This window comes from Bufo bufo, chromosome 5 (assembly GCF_905171765.1).
Source record: "Bufo bufo chromosome 5, aBufBuf1.1, whole genome shotgun sequence".
In the NCBI taxonomy this organism is placed as follows: Eukaryota; Metazoa; Chordata; class Amphibia; order Anura; family Bufonidae; genus Bufo; species Bufo bufo.
This window is the reverse complement of record NC_053393.1, coordinates 488,802,800-488,815,138: the sequence shown is the minus strand read 5'-3', so window position 1 is coordinate 488,815,138 and position 12,339 is coordinate 488,802,800. Positions and strand designations below refer to the sequence as shown.

The following is a 12,339-nucleotide window of genomic DNA, read 5'->3' as shown; positions in this document are numbered from 1 at the left end:
CCCCAAGGTATTTTGTGATGGGCATAGTGAGTTCATGGAAGTTTTTATTTTTTGTCACAAGTTAGTGGAATATGAGACTTTGTAAGAAAAAAAAAAATCATCATTTTCCGCTAACTTGTGACAAATAAAAACTTCCATGACCTCACTATGCCGATCAGCGAATACCTTAGGGTGTCTACTTTCCGAAATGAGGTCATTTGTGGGGTGTTTCTACTGTCTGGGCATTGTAGAACCTCAGGAAACATGACAGGTGCTCAGAAAGTCAGAGCTGCTTCAAAATGCGGAAATTCACATTTTTGTACCATAGTTTGTAAACGCTATAACTTTTACCCAAACCAATAAATATACACTTATTGCATTTTTTTTTTATCAAAGTCATGTAGAACAATAAATTTCGAGAAAAATTTATATAGAAATGTAGTTTTAAAAAAAAAAAATTACAACTGAAAGTGAAAAATGAAATTTTTTTGCAAAAATTTCGGTAAATTTCGATTAATAACAAAAAAAGTTAAAATGTCAGCAGCAATGAAATACCACCAAATGAAATCTCTATTAGTGAGAAGAAAAGGAGGTAAAATTAATTTGGGTGGTAAGTTGTATGACCGAGCAATAAACCGTGAAAGTAGTGTAGTGCAGAATTGTAAAAAGTGTTCTGGTCATTAAGGGTGTTTAAGCTAGGGGAGCTGAGGTGGTTAATGAATGACAAGGAGCGATTCATGTACCCCACTGTACATGTGGCAAATGAGGTTTGGGCCTCTTGAACAACAGTTTGCTGGGTGCATTTGGTGGCAGCTACTTTTATAACATCTAAATCAGGTATGCCCAACCTGTGGCCTTCCAGCTGTTGCAAAACTACAATTCCCAGCATGCCTGGATAGCCTACAGCCATAAGGGCATGCTGGGATTTGTAGTTTTTTAATAGCTGGAGGGCTGCAGGTTGAGCATCCCTGACCTAAATGATGCCCTGGCGTCTTAATGGCCCTGTACTGTGACAGGTTCACAGTAAAAAAAAAACAATGTAGGTTTTAAATGACTCTGGCAGTAATTAACACGACATATAAATGCTACCTCGTTAGTACGTATTATAGTATATCATATCGTGCCGCATGTTAATCTTGGGAAGTGAATATTGCATTCCATTGCTGCTACTGTTATTAGTAAATTGAAAAAAGCAAAATAGAAATAACGAGCGTCTAATATCATGTGAACGCTAATCAGTTGGCTGTCACATTTTTGCCCTAGTGAAACTGTCTTCTATTAGCTGAAATCCGCAATTTTGTGTTAAACGTAATTATGTGGCGGCACGGGAACAGAATTCTAATTATCAGAAAATTCATATAAGAAAATGTAAACACACAACAAATGAACATAATCAGGTTTTTTTTCTACAGTTGTTGAAATTCCACTCCAAGTCTCAGGCATGCCTGAAACCATTTCACGGAGTAAATCAATTTTTGGTGGAAAACCAGAACTAAACGTATAATTGTTTGGAGTAAGGCACATATTTATTTAGACCGGGAGATTTATTATTCTAGCACAAAAAACAGCTCAAAATGTACAAAAGCAAACCTGCATCCAGAAAAGGAGACGGCCATTGGAGAATTGCTTGTTGTAACTGTATATTTACCAGTATGTAAAGATGAGTGAACTGGTGCTAAACAAATAGAAGTCAGCCCAAATTTTCCAAAGATTCGGGTCAAATTCTAATTTTTGGCAATTCAATTCAGATGACTTTCTCAAAATGGCATCTGCTATTTTTTCAGATCAGAAGACTGTAAAGATGAAGAAGTATCACATGACCCCAGGCAATCTTTGTGCCGGCAGGCATTTGCTACCAAAAATATTTTTTTTCAGACCATTTTATGCTTTAAGGCATAATGCCATACATGTGCAGCATTATGCACCTGGATTTGTATGCATCAGGCTGCTGTAGCGAGCGAGCTCCATATGCAGCGGGTGTCAGCTGTATAATACTGTAGGCACACGGCCACAATGACGGGGAATGACTATCGCACTGAACCCCATCATTTAACCGTCAGATGCCATGATCGCGGCACCTGTGAGGTAAGGGATGCAGCTCCCTCTGTCTACCGTTGAGAGCACCCACAGTGAAATAGCCGGGCGCCAATCAGTTACCATGACAGTGTAGGGCCTGCTGAGGCTTCCCAGGACTGTCATAGTAACCTCCCTGCTGCGCTGTACACAGCTTAGCAGGGAGTGCATCAAAATCATATTCACCCTAATATATCTCTATTAGGGTGAATAGGACAAGGGATCAAAATTAAATCAAATGCCATAACAGAAAAAAAAATTGGCATTTTTTTAATCACCTTTTTCCCCCAAAAAAATTGAATAACAGTAAGCAAAAAGTCACACCTACCACAAAAATGGTACCAATAAAAACTACAGTTCGTTCTGAAAAAAGCGAGCCCTCATACAGTTCTGTAGACCAAAATATAAAAAAGTTATGGCTGTCAGAAAATGGTGATGCAAAGAAAAAGTTTATTTAAAAAAAAATTATTTTTTTTTAAAAAGCAATGAAACAAAATAAAAACTATACAAGTTTGGTATGGCTGTAATCATATTGAGCTGCAGAATAAGGATGTTGTGTCTTTTTTTGTTCACGGTAAACATGATATTAAAACCCCAAAAAAACTGGCAGAATTGTGGGTTGTTTTCTATTTTAAAACAAAATCACAGAAATATTGTGGCAAATATGGGGGAACTGCTCAAACCCCAAACACTGTAGCGTGTTTTTCATTGGGGGAGCAGTCCCACCGCATGTGGACCGCAGTCCCACCGCATAGGCGGTCCACATGCGGTGGAACTGCTCCCCCAATGAAAAACACGCTACAGTGTTTGGGGTTTGATCAGTTCCCCCATATTTGACACGATATTTCTGTGATTTTGTTTTATTTTATATGTAGTGTATGTGCCTTTACCTGGCATTTAAACAATCCTTTGCATCTGGTAACCTCCATCACATGGTCTGATATGGGTGTGGCTTACAGTCTTGCTTTGTTCACATTGCACTAGTTGTCCTGCTATGCGGTTGTGTGGAAGCTTGGCTGTGAGCTGGATTACATCACCTTCAGACCTTGTTCACACCATAGTTAGCGTAGTGGTAGGACCCCTTGCCATGCTGAGTGACCGTGACGTGGTGCATGATGGGCTCCGATATTTTCCTGACAGGAATATATTGGCAAAAGTCTCAGCTTTTAATATCTGCATTTTTGACTAGCCAGTATAGTCAGTGGCATATCCGTTTGGTGCATTTTTTTCTGTGATTTATATGGTTTTCTATTTTACCCCAGTTTTTACCTCAATTTTTAGCAGTCAATGGAAGAGTTAGGCAACTGTGCGGGCATATGGTTGCAAATTTCTGGGAGAATACATCTTCAAACATGCACACCAGAAATCACCCCAACCGTGCATACAGAGACTAAGCTTTGCAAAAAATTTGTGATCTTTCAACTTATAGACGTATCCATCCTTACCAATTCTTTTATTTTGTTAAGGAGTCCAGTTTCTTATGAAACAAATTCAATACAATATGGCAACATGCTAGTAAAATCTATGACAGGCTGAAATTCACAACACAACCATTAGGAGACATCATATAGGCACATATAGGATACACATCTCGTGAGAGAATATAGCAAAATTATTATTATTTTTTTTATAACCTAGTATTCTCAGAGATACATTGAGCCAAGAGGATAAACAATATAGAGATCTCCTCTGAGTCTCTTTCTAGATATTCTGCACAATCTTCCAAAATTCGGCCAAGTAGTGCAATCTTTCTCTCTTAATATTCTCTTAATTCAATGTATCTTTACAATACTTCCAGCAGGGTGTAGTCCTTTTAGCAGATCGCCAATCTGACGCTTAAGTGTGGTAGGGTGCCTGCAACTTCTCTTCCCATCCACAATGCAGTGAAGTCTACAACCAATATGCATGTGTTAAATGTCACTGGCTTGTATTTTCCAGCACTCACCCTTTGTATTGTCTGCTCTACTTTCTCTTAAGTTAAGTTTCTCTCTCAGAGGCTCTTGCTTGGTTCCTGTCTATTCAGACCTTTTTTGTTCTACTCACTGCTCCCTGCTCACAGTTGCTTGTTTTCTGAGGTGATCTCTCTCTCTCTGTACTTCTGTCTCCACACCAGGCTCCACTTACACACACTACTCACTGACTAAGTACACAGCAGCTTCTGAAAAACTAGGGTGGGGCCAGCCCACACCTAGCAACTACATTTCAACTTAGCCAGGAGGCTGGCCACTTAACTCTTTCCTCCCTGTTCACAGACTTTGGGATACACAATGAAATATGACAGCACATTAACCCCTTATGCAGTGGGCCACCAGCAAACTGCAATCACATATCTAAGGAACAGCAAAATAGGATGGAAAATGGAAAAGAGTATCATTTTCTCATTTGCCTTTTTACAAGTCAATAGGATCCACTAATGATCAGTCTGGTCGGAAGGCGAACAGAACTACAGAATGTTATGCCTAGGGCCCCTGCTGATCTGATATTGATGACAAAATCCTAAGGATAAGTCATCAATTAGTTAGTCCCGGAAAACCCTTTTAAGACTGGCATTTGAAATTCCAGTCTTAATAAATATCCCCAATATTTTTAGTATTTAAAACTGCATTATTTCTTTGTGGGTTGTAACAGGGATTATTTATCATCAACCTTATTTTTCTATTTCACAAGGTGAATTTGGACCTTGATACTGTGAAAATCTTTTGAATCCTGAATCAACTGAAGCGTGCAGGCTGTTTCACTCATCTCGACTCCAATTTTCTGCTTCTCTTTCAAAGCCAGAAAAAAAACTTTCTAATTCACACCTTCATGTTTTCCTTATATTTTTACAGGCGAAGAAAACTGCAAGATGAAGTAGGAGGATTTTAACAGTTAAAAAAATAAATAAAACACCCTTGGATATTTAATCTGCACATTGGTCTTAGATGGCTTGTGTTTGGAAATGGATTTCAACTGAGTTATTTGATGAAATCCTAACCCTGACTCATATCTGTATAGTGTAAAAAGTCTTTGCAAAGGATACACATTCTGAGTTGTATCACTCAAAATCTCAGGTTCTCATCTCCAGTTTTTGTTATAAATCCTCCAAATGCAGTGATGTCTGCAACTTATTTTTTAAAACTTCTAAATTTGTTGCAGTTGGAATGGGAGCAAAGGTTTATGACAATTCTAGTTTGTTGTGGGCATGCTCTATGACATCTGTAACGGTCATGGTGTAGGAGGGTTGCAACTGAGCTGACTGCATCAATTATTGCCAATTGTGTTACCTTATGTTGTCAATCTCCATCCTTATAATAGAGAAGTTACCATTAAATGCAGTCTTGCATGCTGATGATAATAAGATGACTGCTGACCCGACCCCAGTGTACACAGCACAAGTGATTTTCATAAAATAGTAAGTCAGTTTATTGTTAGAGCTCAGGGGTCAGTGTGAAAACTGCAAAATTTTTATATTTTCAATAAACATAACAATGAAAATGTAAAAAGGAACAGCAAAATGACTCTAAAAACAAACTTTATTTAATAAAAATAGATTTACTTTCAAATACTCATGTAAAAAAGATCTGATGACAGTCCATAAACTGGTGATATTTCATAATTTTACATTTAAATGATCTCTTTTATAATGACACCAAATGTTTTCCTTATAAATAGGTACCAGCAGTGCAGAGGTAAAGGAAAACCGAAATGTTAGGAACCGAGAGGACCTGGCCTTATCTACTGACAGACCGAAGGTTGGACCAACCAGTCTCAAACGAAAGAGGCCATTGGAGGAAGGTAATGGTGGGCATTTCTGCAAACTACAGATAATACTAAAGAAACTATCATGGTCAGTGACACCAAAAAATGCTCTTGTTCAGCTTCATGAATTAAAACCTGATCTGCAATACAGAATAGTTTCACAGACTGGCCCGGTACACGCCCCGGAGTTTTCTGTAGCAGTGGAAGTAAATGGACTCACTTTTGAGGGCAGTGGACCTACAAAAAAGAAAGCAAAAATGAGGGCAGCTGAGTTGGCTTTAAAATCATTTGTTCAGTTTCCAAATGCTTGCCAAGCACATTTTGCAATGGGAAACTGCATCAGCCCATCAACTGACTTCACATCTGACCAGGCAGACTTCCCAGATACTCTGTTCAAAGAGTTTGAACCATCTACACACAGCGAGCACTTCCCAGGCTATAGCCCAGTTAATAATGAATTGCTTTCCAGTGCATATGTATCTCGACATGGGAGATTACTCTGTCACACGTTGGATTTAATGGGCCATACCAAACAAAGCAAGCACAAGATGGCATCCGCAGCTGAGAGTGAGAAGAACCCAGTGGTGATGTTAAATGAGCTGAGACCTGGGCTGAGGTATGTCTGCCTTTCAGAAACTGTGGAGAAGCAGCATATAAAATGTTTTGTGATGGCAATGAGAGTGGATGGGAGGACATTTGAAGGTTCAGGACGGAGCAAGAAGTTGGCCAAAGCCCAAGCTGCGCAAGCTGCACTACAGGCACTCTTCAATATTCAGCTGACCAGCCACATACCCAACAGGAGTAAATGTAACCACTTATCACAGGTAAGAGATCATGGTCTAGACTGTGAGGACAAGTGAAATATGTGATTAAATACTTAAGTTGACTAAGTGTCTTCAGTGATAAGCTGCTAAATGTCTTATATGCTTAGTGTTGGTGCTCTAAAATTGTGGAATTGGTATACAACACTAATATACTGTAATTAAAAAAAGACAGCAAAGCAACACTAAAATAACAGAAACCAGCAACACACAACACCGAAATCCTACAAATCAGCAAGACACAACGGCAAAATAATACAAACCAGCAGTACTCAGCAGAAAAAAATAAAACAAACCAGCATTACTCAGCAACAAAATAATAACTAGTAATACACAGTAGCAAAATAATACAAACCAGTAATATTGCCAATTAGAAATACACAACAACAAAATCATATAAACCAGCAATACATAACACCAAACAACAATACACAACACCAAAGTAATACAAACCAGCAATACATCACACCAATATAGTATCAATTAACAATACACAAAACCATGTCTCATGCAAATGTGTTTCAGTGCAGGTCACATTTTCTCTCTTTTGTATCTACATTATGATACAGTACACGTTTAGTTCATTTGTATATACAGTATATATATATATTTATTTTTTATATTTTATCCCCGCAATTCCTTTATGGCTTACTTGGAGTAATTTAAGTAATTAAATGTGGTTTCAATTACATCTATAGCTAAACTATAAATTGATATTAAAGGTGGGCATGCCCTTTAAAAATATTATCTTCATGAAACTACTTCCAATTGTATGAAATAACAAAAGGGGTAATACAAACCTTAATAATCCTTTGTCGCTCCCTTGCCGAAACGTCCCTGTTGCCATGTGCCCCATCCCTGTACAGCATATGTGCCGAACGCGCTCCCACAAGACTGCAGGGCAAGAGACCAAGGGGCTCATTTATATATTATCAAACAGTGATTTTCTACAGATTGCAGCCAACTTAGGAAATGGGACCAACAGCATTACATGCGAGATGTGCGTATGTCAGCTGGATTAATGCTGATAAAGGTGTGACAGACGACCTTTAAGATTGTCTAGTCCAGGTTTACACTGTCTTACTTTTAGACAGTATTAGTAAATCTGCCCCTTTATGTTTTATATATTTCACAAATAATATTGGAAGGATATAATACAAATATATAGTAAAATAATTTAATTGTGATCTCCAAGTTTTCATTTGTGTTTCTTCAAAAAATTGGCTGCTCCTTTCAAAGTCTTATATTATTTTCCACTGCTCTGATAAGGTGTAAATAACTGTGAATTTGTACTCTCTTATGTTTGTTAGGTGCTCAGTTAATAGAACTATCTTAGGCCATCTAAGTAACGGCCGTCACACGGCCATTTTTAGCACCAGTGAAAGTCTATGGGGCTATTCACATGGCTGTTCTTTCAACGGCCAGTGAATAGCATCCATCCAAAAATAGAACATGTCCTATTTTTGGCCGTTTTCATGGCTGGACGGACCCCATTGAAATCAATAGGACCATTTTTAACAGCCGATTGACAGGAGTGCACCCGTCTAACGGCCGTTAAAAATGGGTACACAGGCCATTTAGGGGTTAAAAAAACCTCACCTCATCCACTTGCTCGCGGTGCGGCAGTCTCTTCTCTCTTCATTGAGCAGGACCTGCCAAAAGAACCTGCGATCTGCGTGGTGACATAACCACGTGGGAGCGCGCAGTGACGTCATCGCGCACCTTCGGCAGGTCCTGTTCTGTGAAGAGAAAATAGACTACTACAGTGCTAGCAAGTGGATAAGGTGAGGGCTTGTTGTTTTTTTTGGGGGGGGCTGCGGGACACTATGGGGGCATTATATAAACCATTGGGGACATTATAAAGCAAAAAAGAAACACACTATGGGGGACATTATTTAAGATGGGGCCCTACATTGAGGGCATTATTAAAGCTAGGGGCAGTTAAAAAAAATTATATACACTGTGGGGGACATTTATTTAGCTGGGGGCCTACATGGGGGCATTATTTTAGCTGGTGGCAGCAAAAAAAAAAATTCCTACAGTATGGGGGACATTATTTTAGCTGGGAGCCTACCATCCTGTGGGTGTTCTCAGAAGGGTGGGTCAAATTCATCCATTTTTCAACGGTTGATAAATCTGGCTTAAATCAGCTCAACAGGCTGACAACAATATGATACCTTTAAGGTCCCAAAAATCTTCTCATTCTTTCAAGGTGTTAGGCTTAAAGATGCACCAAATTTACCAAATATCATGCAACATTTGATAAATTCTAGTGCAACTTACAGCAATGCAGACTCCTGCAAAGCTAAACCTTCCCTCAAGAAAAAGTCCCTTCTATGTGTTAGGGCAATCTCACTAAAAATCTGAGCGTTTAGCTAACATTTACCTAATGTGTATAGGAACCTTTTTGGCTACATGCACACAAAAAAAAGTCTGTTAAAAACGGATAAACTGTACAGAGAAATGGACGTTAAAAACGGACCCATTCAATTGTATGGTGGCAGTCGGTCAGTGAAAAACGGACAAGATAGAACATGTTCTATTTTTTTACATACGGTTTTCACTGATCGTTAAAAAAAACTGCCATGTGAATAAACCCATAGACATTCATTGGTCTTAAAATGGACGTATGATGGCTGTTAAAAAAAAATGAACACCACATGTCCATTTTTCACTGTCGTGTGCATGTAGCCTTAGGCTACTTTCACACTAGCGTTCAGAGCGGGTCCGTCTGATGTCTGCTCAGACGGATCCGCTCCTATAATGCAGACGTTTGTATCCGTTCAGAACGGATCCGTCTGCATTATAACTTAGAAAAAATTCTAAGTGTGAAAGTAGCCTGAACGGATCCGTCCAGACTTTACATTGAAAGTCAATGGGGGCGGATTCGTTTGAAGATTGAGCCATATTGTGTCATCTTCAAATGGATCCGTCCCCATTGACTTACATTGTAAGTCTGGACGAATCCGCTTGCCTCCGCACGGCCAGGCGGACACCCGAACGCTGCAAGCAGCGTTCATGTGTCCGCTTGCTGAGCGGAGCGGAGGCTGAACGCCGCCAGACTGATGCATTCTGAGCGGATCCGCGTCCACTCAGAATGCATTAGGGTTGGACAGATGCGTTCGGGGCCGCTTGTGAGCCCCTTCAAACGGAGCTCACGAGCGGACACCCGAACGCAGGTGTGAAAGTAGCCTTAGAAAGTCATCTACCACATCAAGGAAAAACACATTGTGTCATTTGTAGCAACATTTATACCACAAAAATATGTCCTGTCCAAGTCTTATATAGAGATGAGGGAATCGATTGTAACAAATCGATTTGTCTCATTAGCTTGAGTTCTTTACCTGTGAGGGGCTGTCCCTACAAGTGAAGAACTGCCCACTTGCCTTTTGATCGACAGGACTGGACATACAGTACAGACCAAAAGTTTGGACACACCTTCTCATTCAAAGAGTTTTCTTTATTTTCATGACTATGAAGGCATCAAAACTATGAATTAACACATGTGGAATTATATACATAACAAACAAGTGTGAAACAACTGAAAATATGTCATATTCTAGGTTCTTCAAAGTAGCCACCTTTTGCTTTGATTACTGCTTTACACACTCTTGGCATTCTCTTGATGAGCTTCAAGAGGTAGCCCCCTGAAATGGTCTTCCAACAGTTTTGAAGGAGTTCCCAGAGATGCTTAGCACTTGTTGGCCCTTTTGTCTTCACTCTGCGGTCCAGCTCACCTCAAACCATCTCGATTGGGTTCAGGTCCGGTGACTGTGGAGGCCAGGTCATCTGGCGCAGCACCCCATCACTCTCCTTCATGGTCAAATAGCCCTTACTTTCAAAGTTTTTCCCAATTTTTTGGCTGACTGACTGACCTTAATTTCTTAAAGTAATGATGGCCACTCGTTTTTCTTTACTTAGCTGCTTTTTTCTTGCCATAATACAAATTCTAACAGTCTATTCAGTAGGACTATCAGCTGTGTATCCACCTGAATTCTCCTCAACGCCACTGATGGTCCCAACCCCATTTATAAGGCAAGAAATCCCACTTATTAAACCTGACAGGGCACACCTGTGAAGTGAAAACCATTTCAGGGTCTACCTCTTGAAGCTCATCAAGAGAATGCCAAGAGTGTGCAAAGCAGTAATCAAAGCAAAAGGTGGCTACTTTGAAGAACCAAGAATATGACATATTTTCAGTTGTTTCACACTTGTTTGCTATGTATATAATTCCACATGTGTTAATTCATAGTTTTGATGCCTTCAGTGTGAATCTACAATTTTCATAGTCATGAAAATAAAGAAAACTCTTTGAATGAGAAGGTGTGTCCAAACCTTTGGTCTGTACTGTACGGTATATCATCTGTTCCTGACAATCTATGACAATGCCTGTGCTGTTCCTCCTAGCAGTGGAGCATGAGGATCTACTTCCGCTTTGGGAGCAGCGACTGTCCATTTGCACAGACGCTGCTCCAGAAGCAGAAGCATGCCAGATTCCTCTGGCAATGACAGCTCCTGTGGGTACAAACAAACTGGTATATTGAAATCATTTTTCCCCAAATACCTACTGTCAAGGAAAGTCTTGAAACTCCCAGAAATTCTAGGGAAAATTCATCAAAAAAACTCTGGATTCAAAAAGTCTCAAAATAGAGTTTTGAAATTTTTTGGTGCTCAAACATTTAGAGAGATTTTGCATTTAGGAAAGCGATTGTTGTCAGTCTGTCAAGCTGATTTAAGCCAGATTTATAAACTGAGACTTTTAAAAAATTTCAAAAATTAACTCAACATTAAATTGTTGGCATAGAAAGTGTAGTAACATCTCAAGAAAGATGTATTCGGCCTCTTTAACACATCAGTGAATCACAGACGTGGTCTCCGACGACATGTACCCATTGACTTTTATGTGTACATTTCCACATCAATGGTTTTCCATGGACCATGGGTCCGTGATGACACCATGGAAACCCCCTATATTGTACATGATTACGTCTATAGGTCCATGAAAATCACGGACACGACATGGATGCCATGCTGTGGTTATTACAGACCACTGGTAGAAGATGTTCTGGAAATTAACTTTCAGCCTAGCAGTGTCTGTGGAACACGGAAGACCACAAAGGACAAAAAACAGACGGCCCAAACATTGATTCTTCACGAAAATCTTCATTTATGAACGATTGACCATCTTGTCCCAGAGGCCTTAGATGCACCCATTTCACCAATCATGCAACTTTTTGCATTTTTATATCACTCATTCCAGTTTTAAAAAGATGGTGGGAAAGTTTCACTCCAGATTTATGACTGGGACTTTTTTAGAAAGTTGCAGAAAAAAAGTCCCAAAGTCACCCCAGTAGGAGGGTGGTGCGGAAAACTGGAGTAACATTTCTAGTCAATGGTGTTAGTTTTAACCCCTTAAGGACTTTGGAAGTACCGATATGCCATGTTTTCCGAGTCCTTAAGGACCCAGGGCGTACCGGTACATCCTAAATTTAAAACTAGATTCCGGTGCTGTGGGCGGTGATCGGAACAGGATGTCTGCTGAAATCATTCAGCGGGCATCCTGTCACAACGCCGGGGGGGGTCCCGTGACCGCAGGTCAAACCGCAGGTCAATTCAGACCTGCGGTTTGCGGCTTTTACCTTATGCGGCGGCGGTGATCGGAGGTGCCATCGGGTCCCCATGCGGCTGTAGGGGGGACCCGATGGCATAGAAGGCAGCGCAATGCCTT

At 40.0% G+C, this 12,339-nt stretch overlaps 1 protein-coding gene across 1 annotated transcript in view; it reads left to right on the top strand.

Annotated features, from left to right (window-relative positions):
• ADARB2 (adenosine deaminase RNA specific B2 (inactive)) overlaps nucleotides 1–12,339 on the top strand; it is a 761,328-nt gene that overhangs the window by 417,736 nt on the left and 331,253 nt on the right. Inside the window, exon 4 of the mRNA XM_040434228.1 lies at nucleotides 5,704–6,614. Coding sequence (XP_040290162.1) covers nucleotides 5,704–6,614 — 911 coding nt within the window. The remainder of the gene's footprint in view (nucleotides 1–5,703; nucleotides 6,615–12,339) is intronic.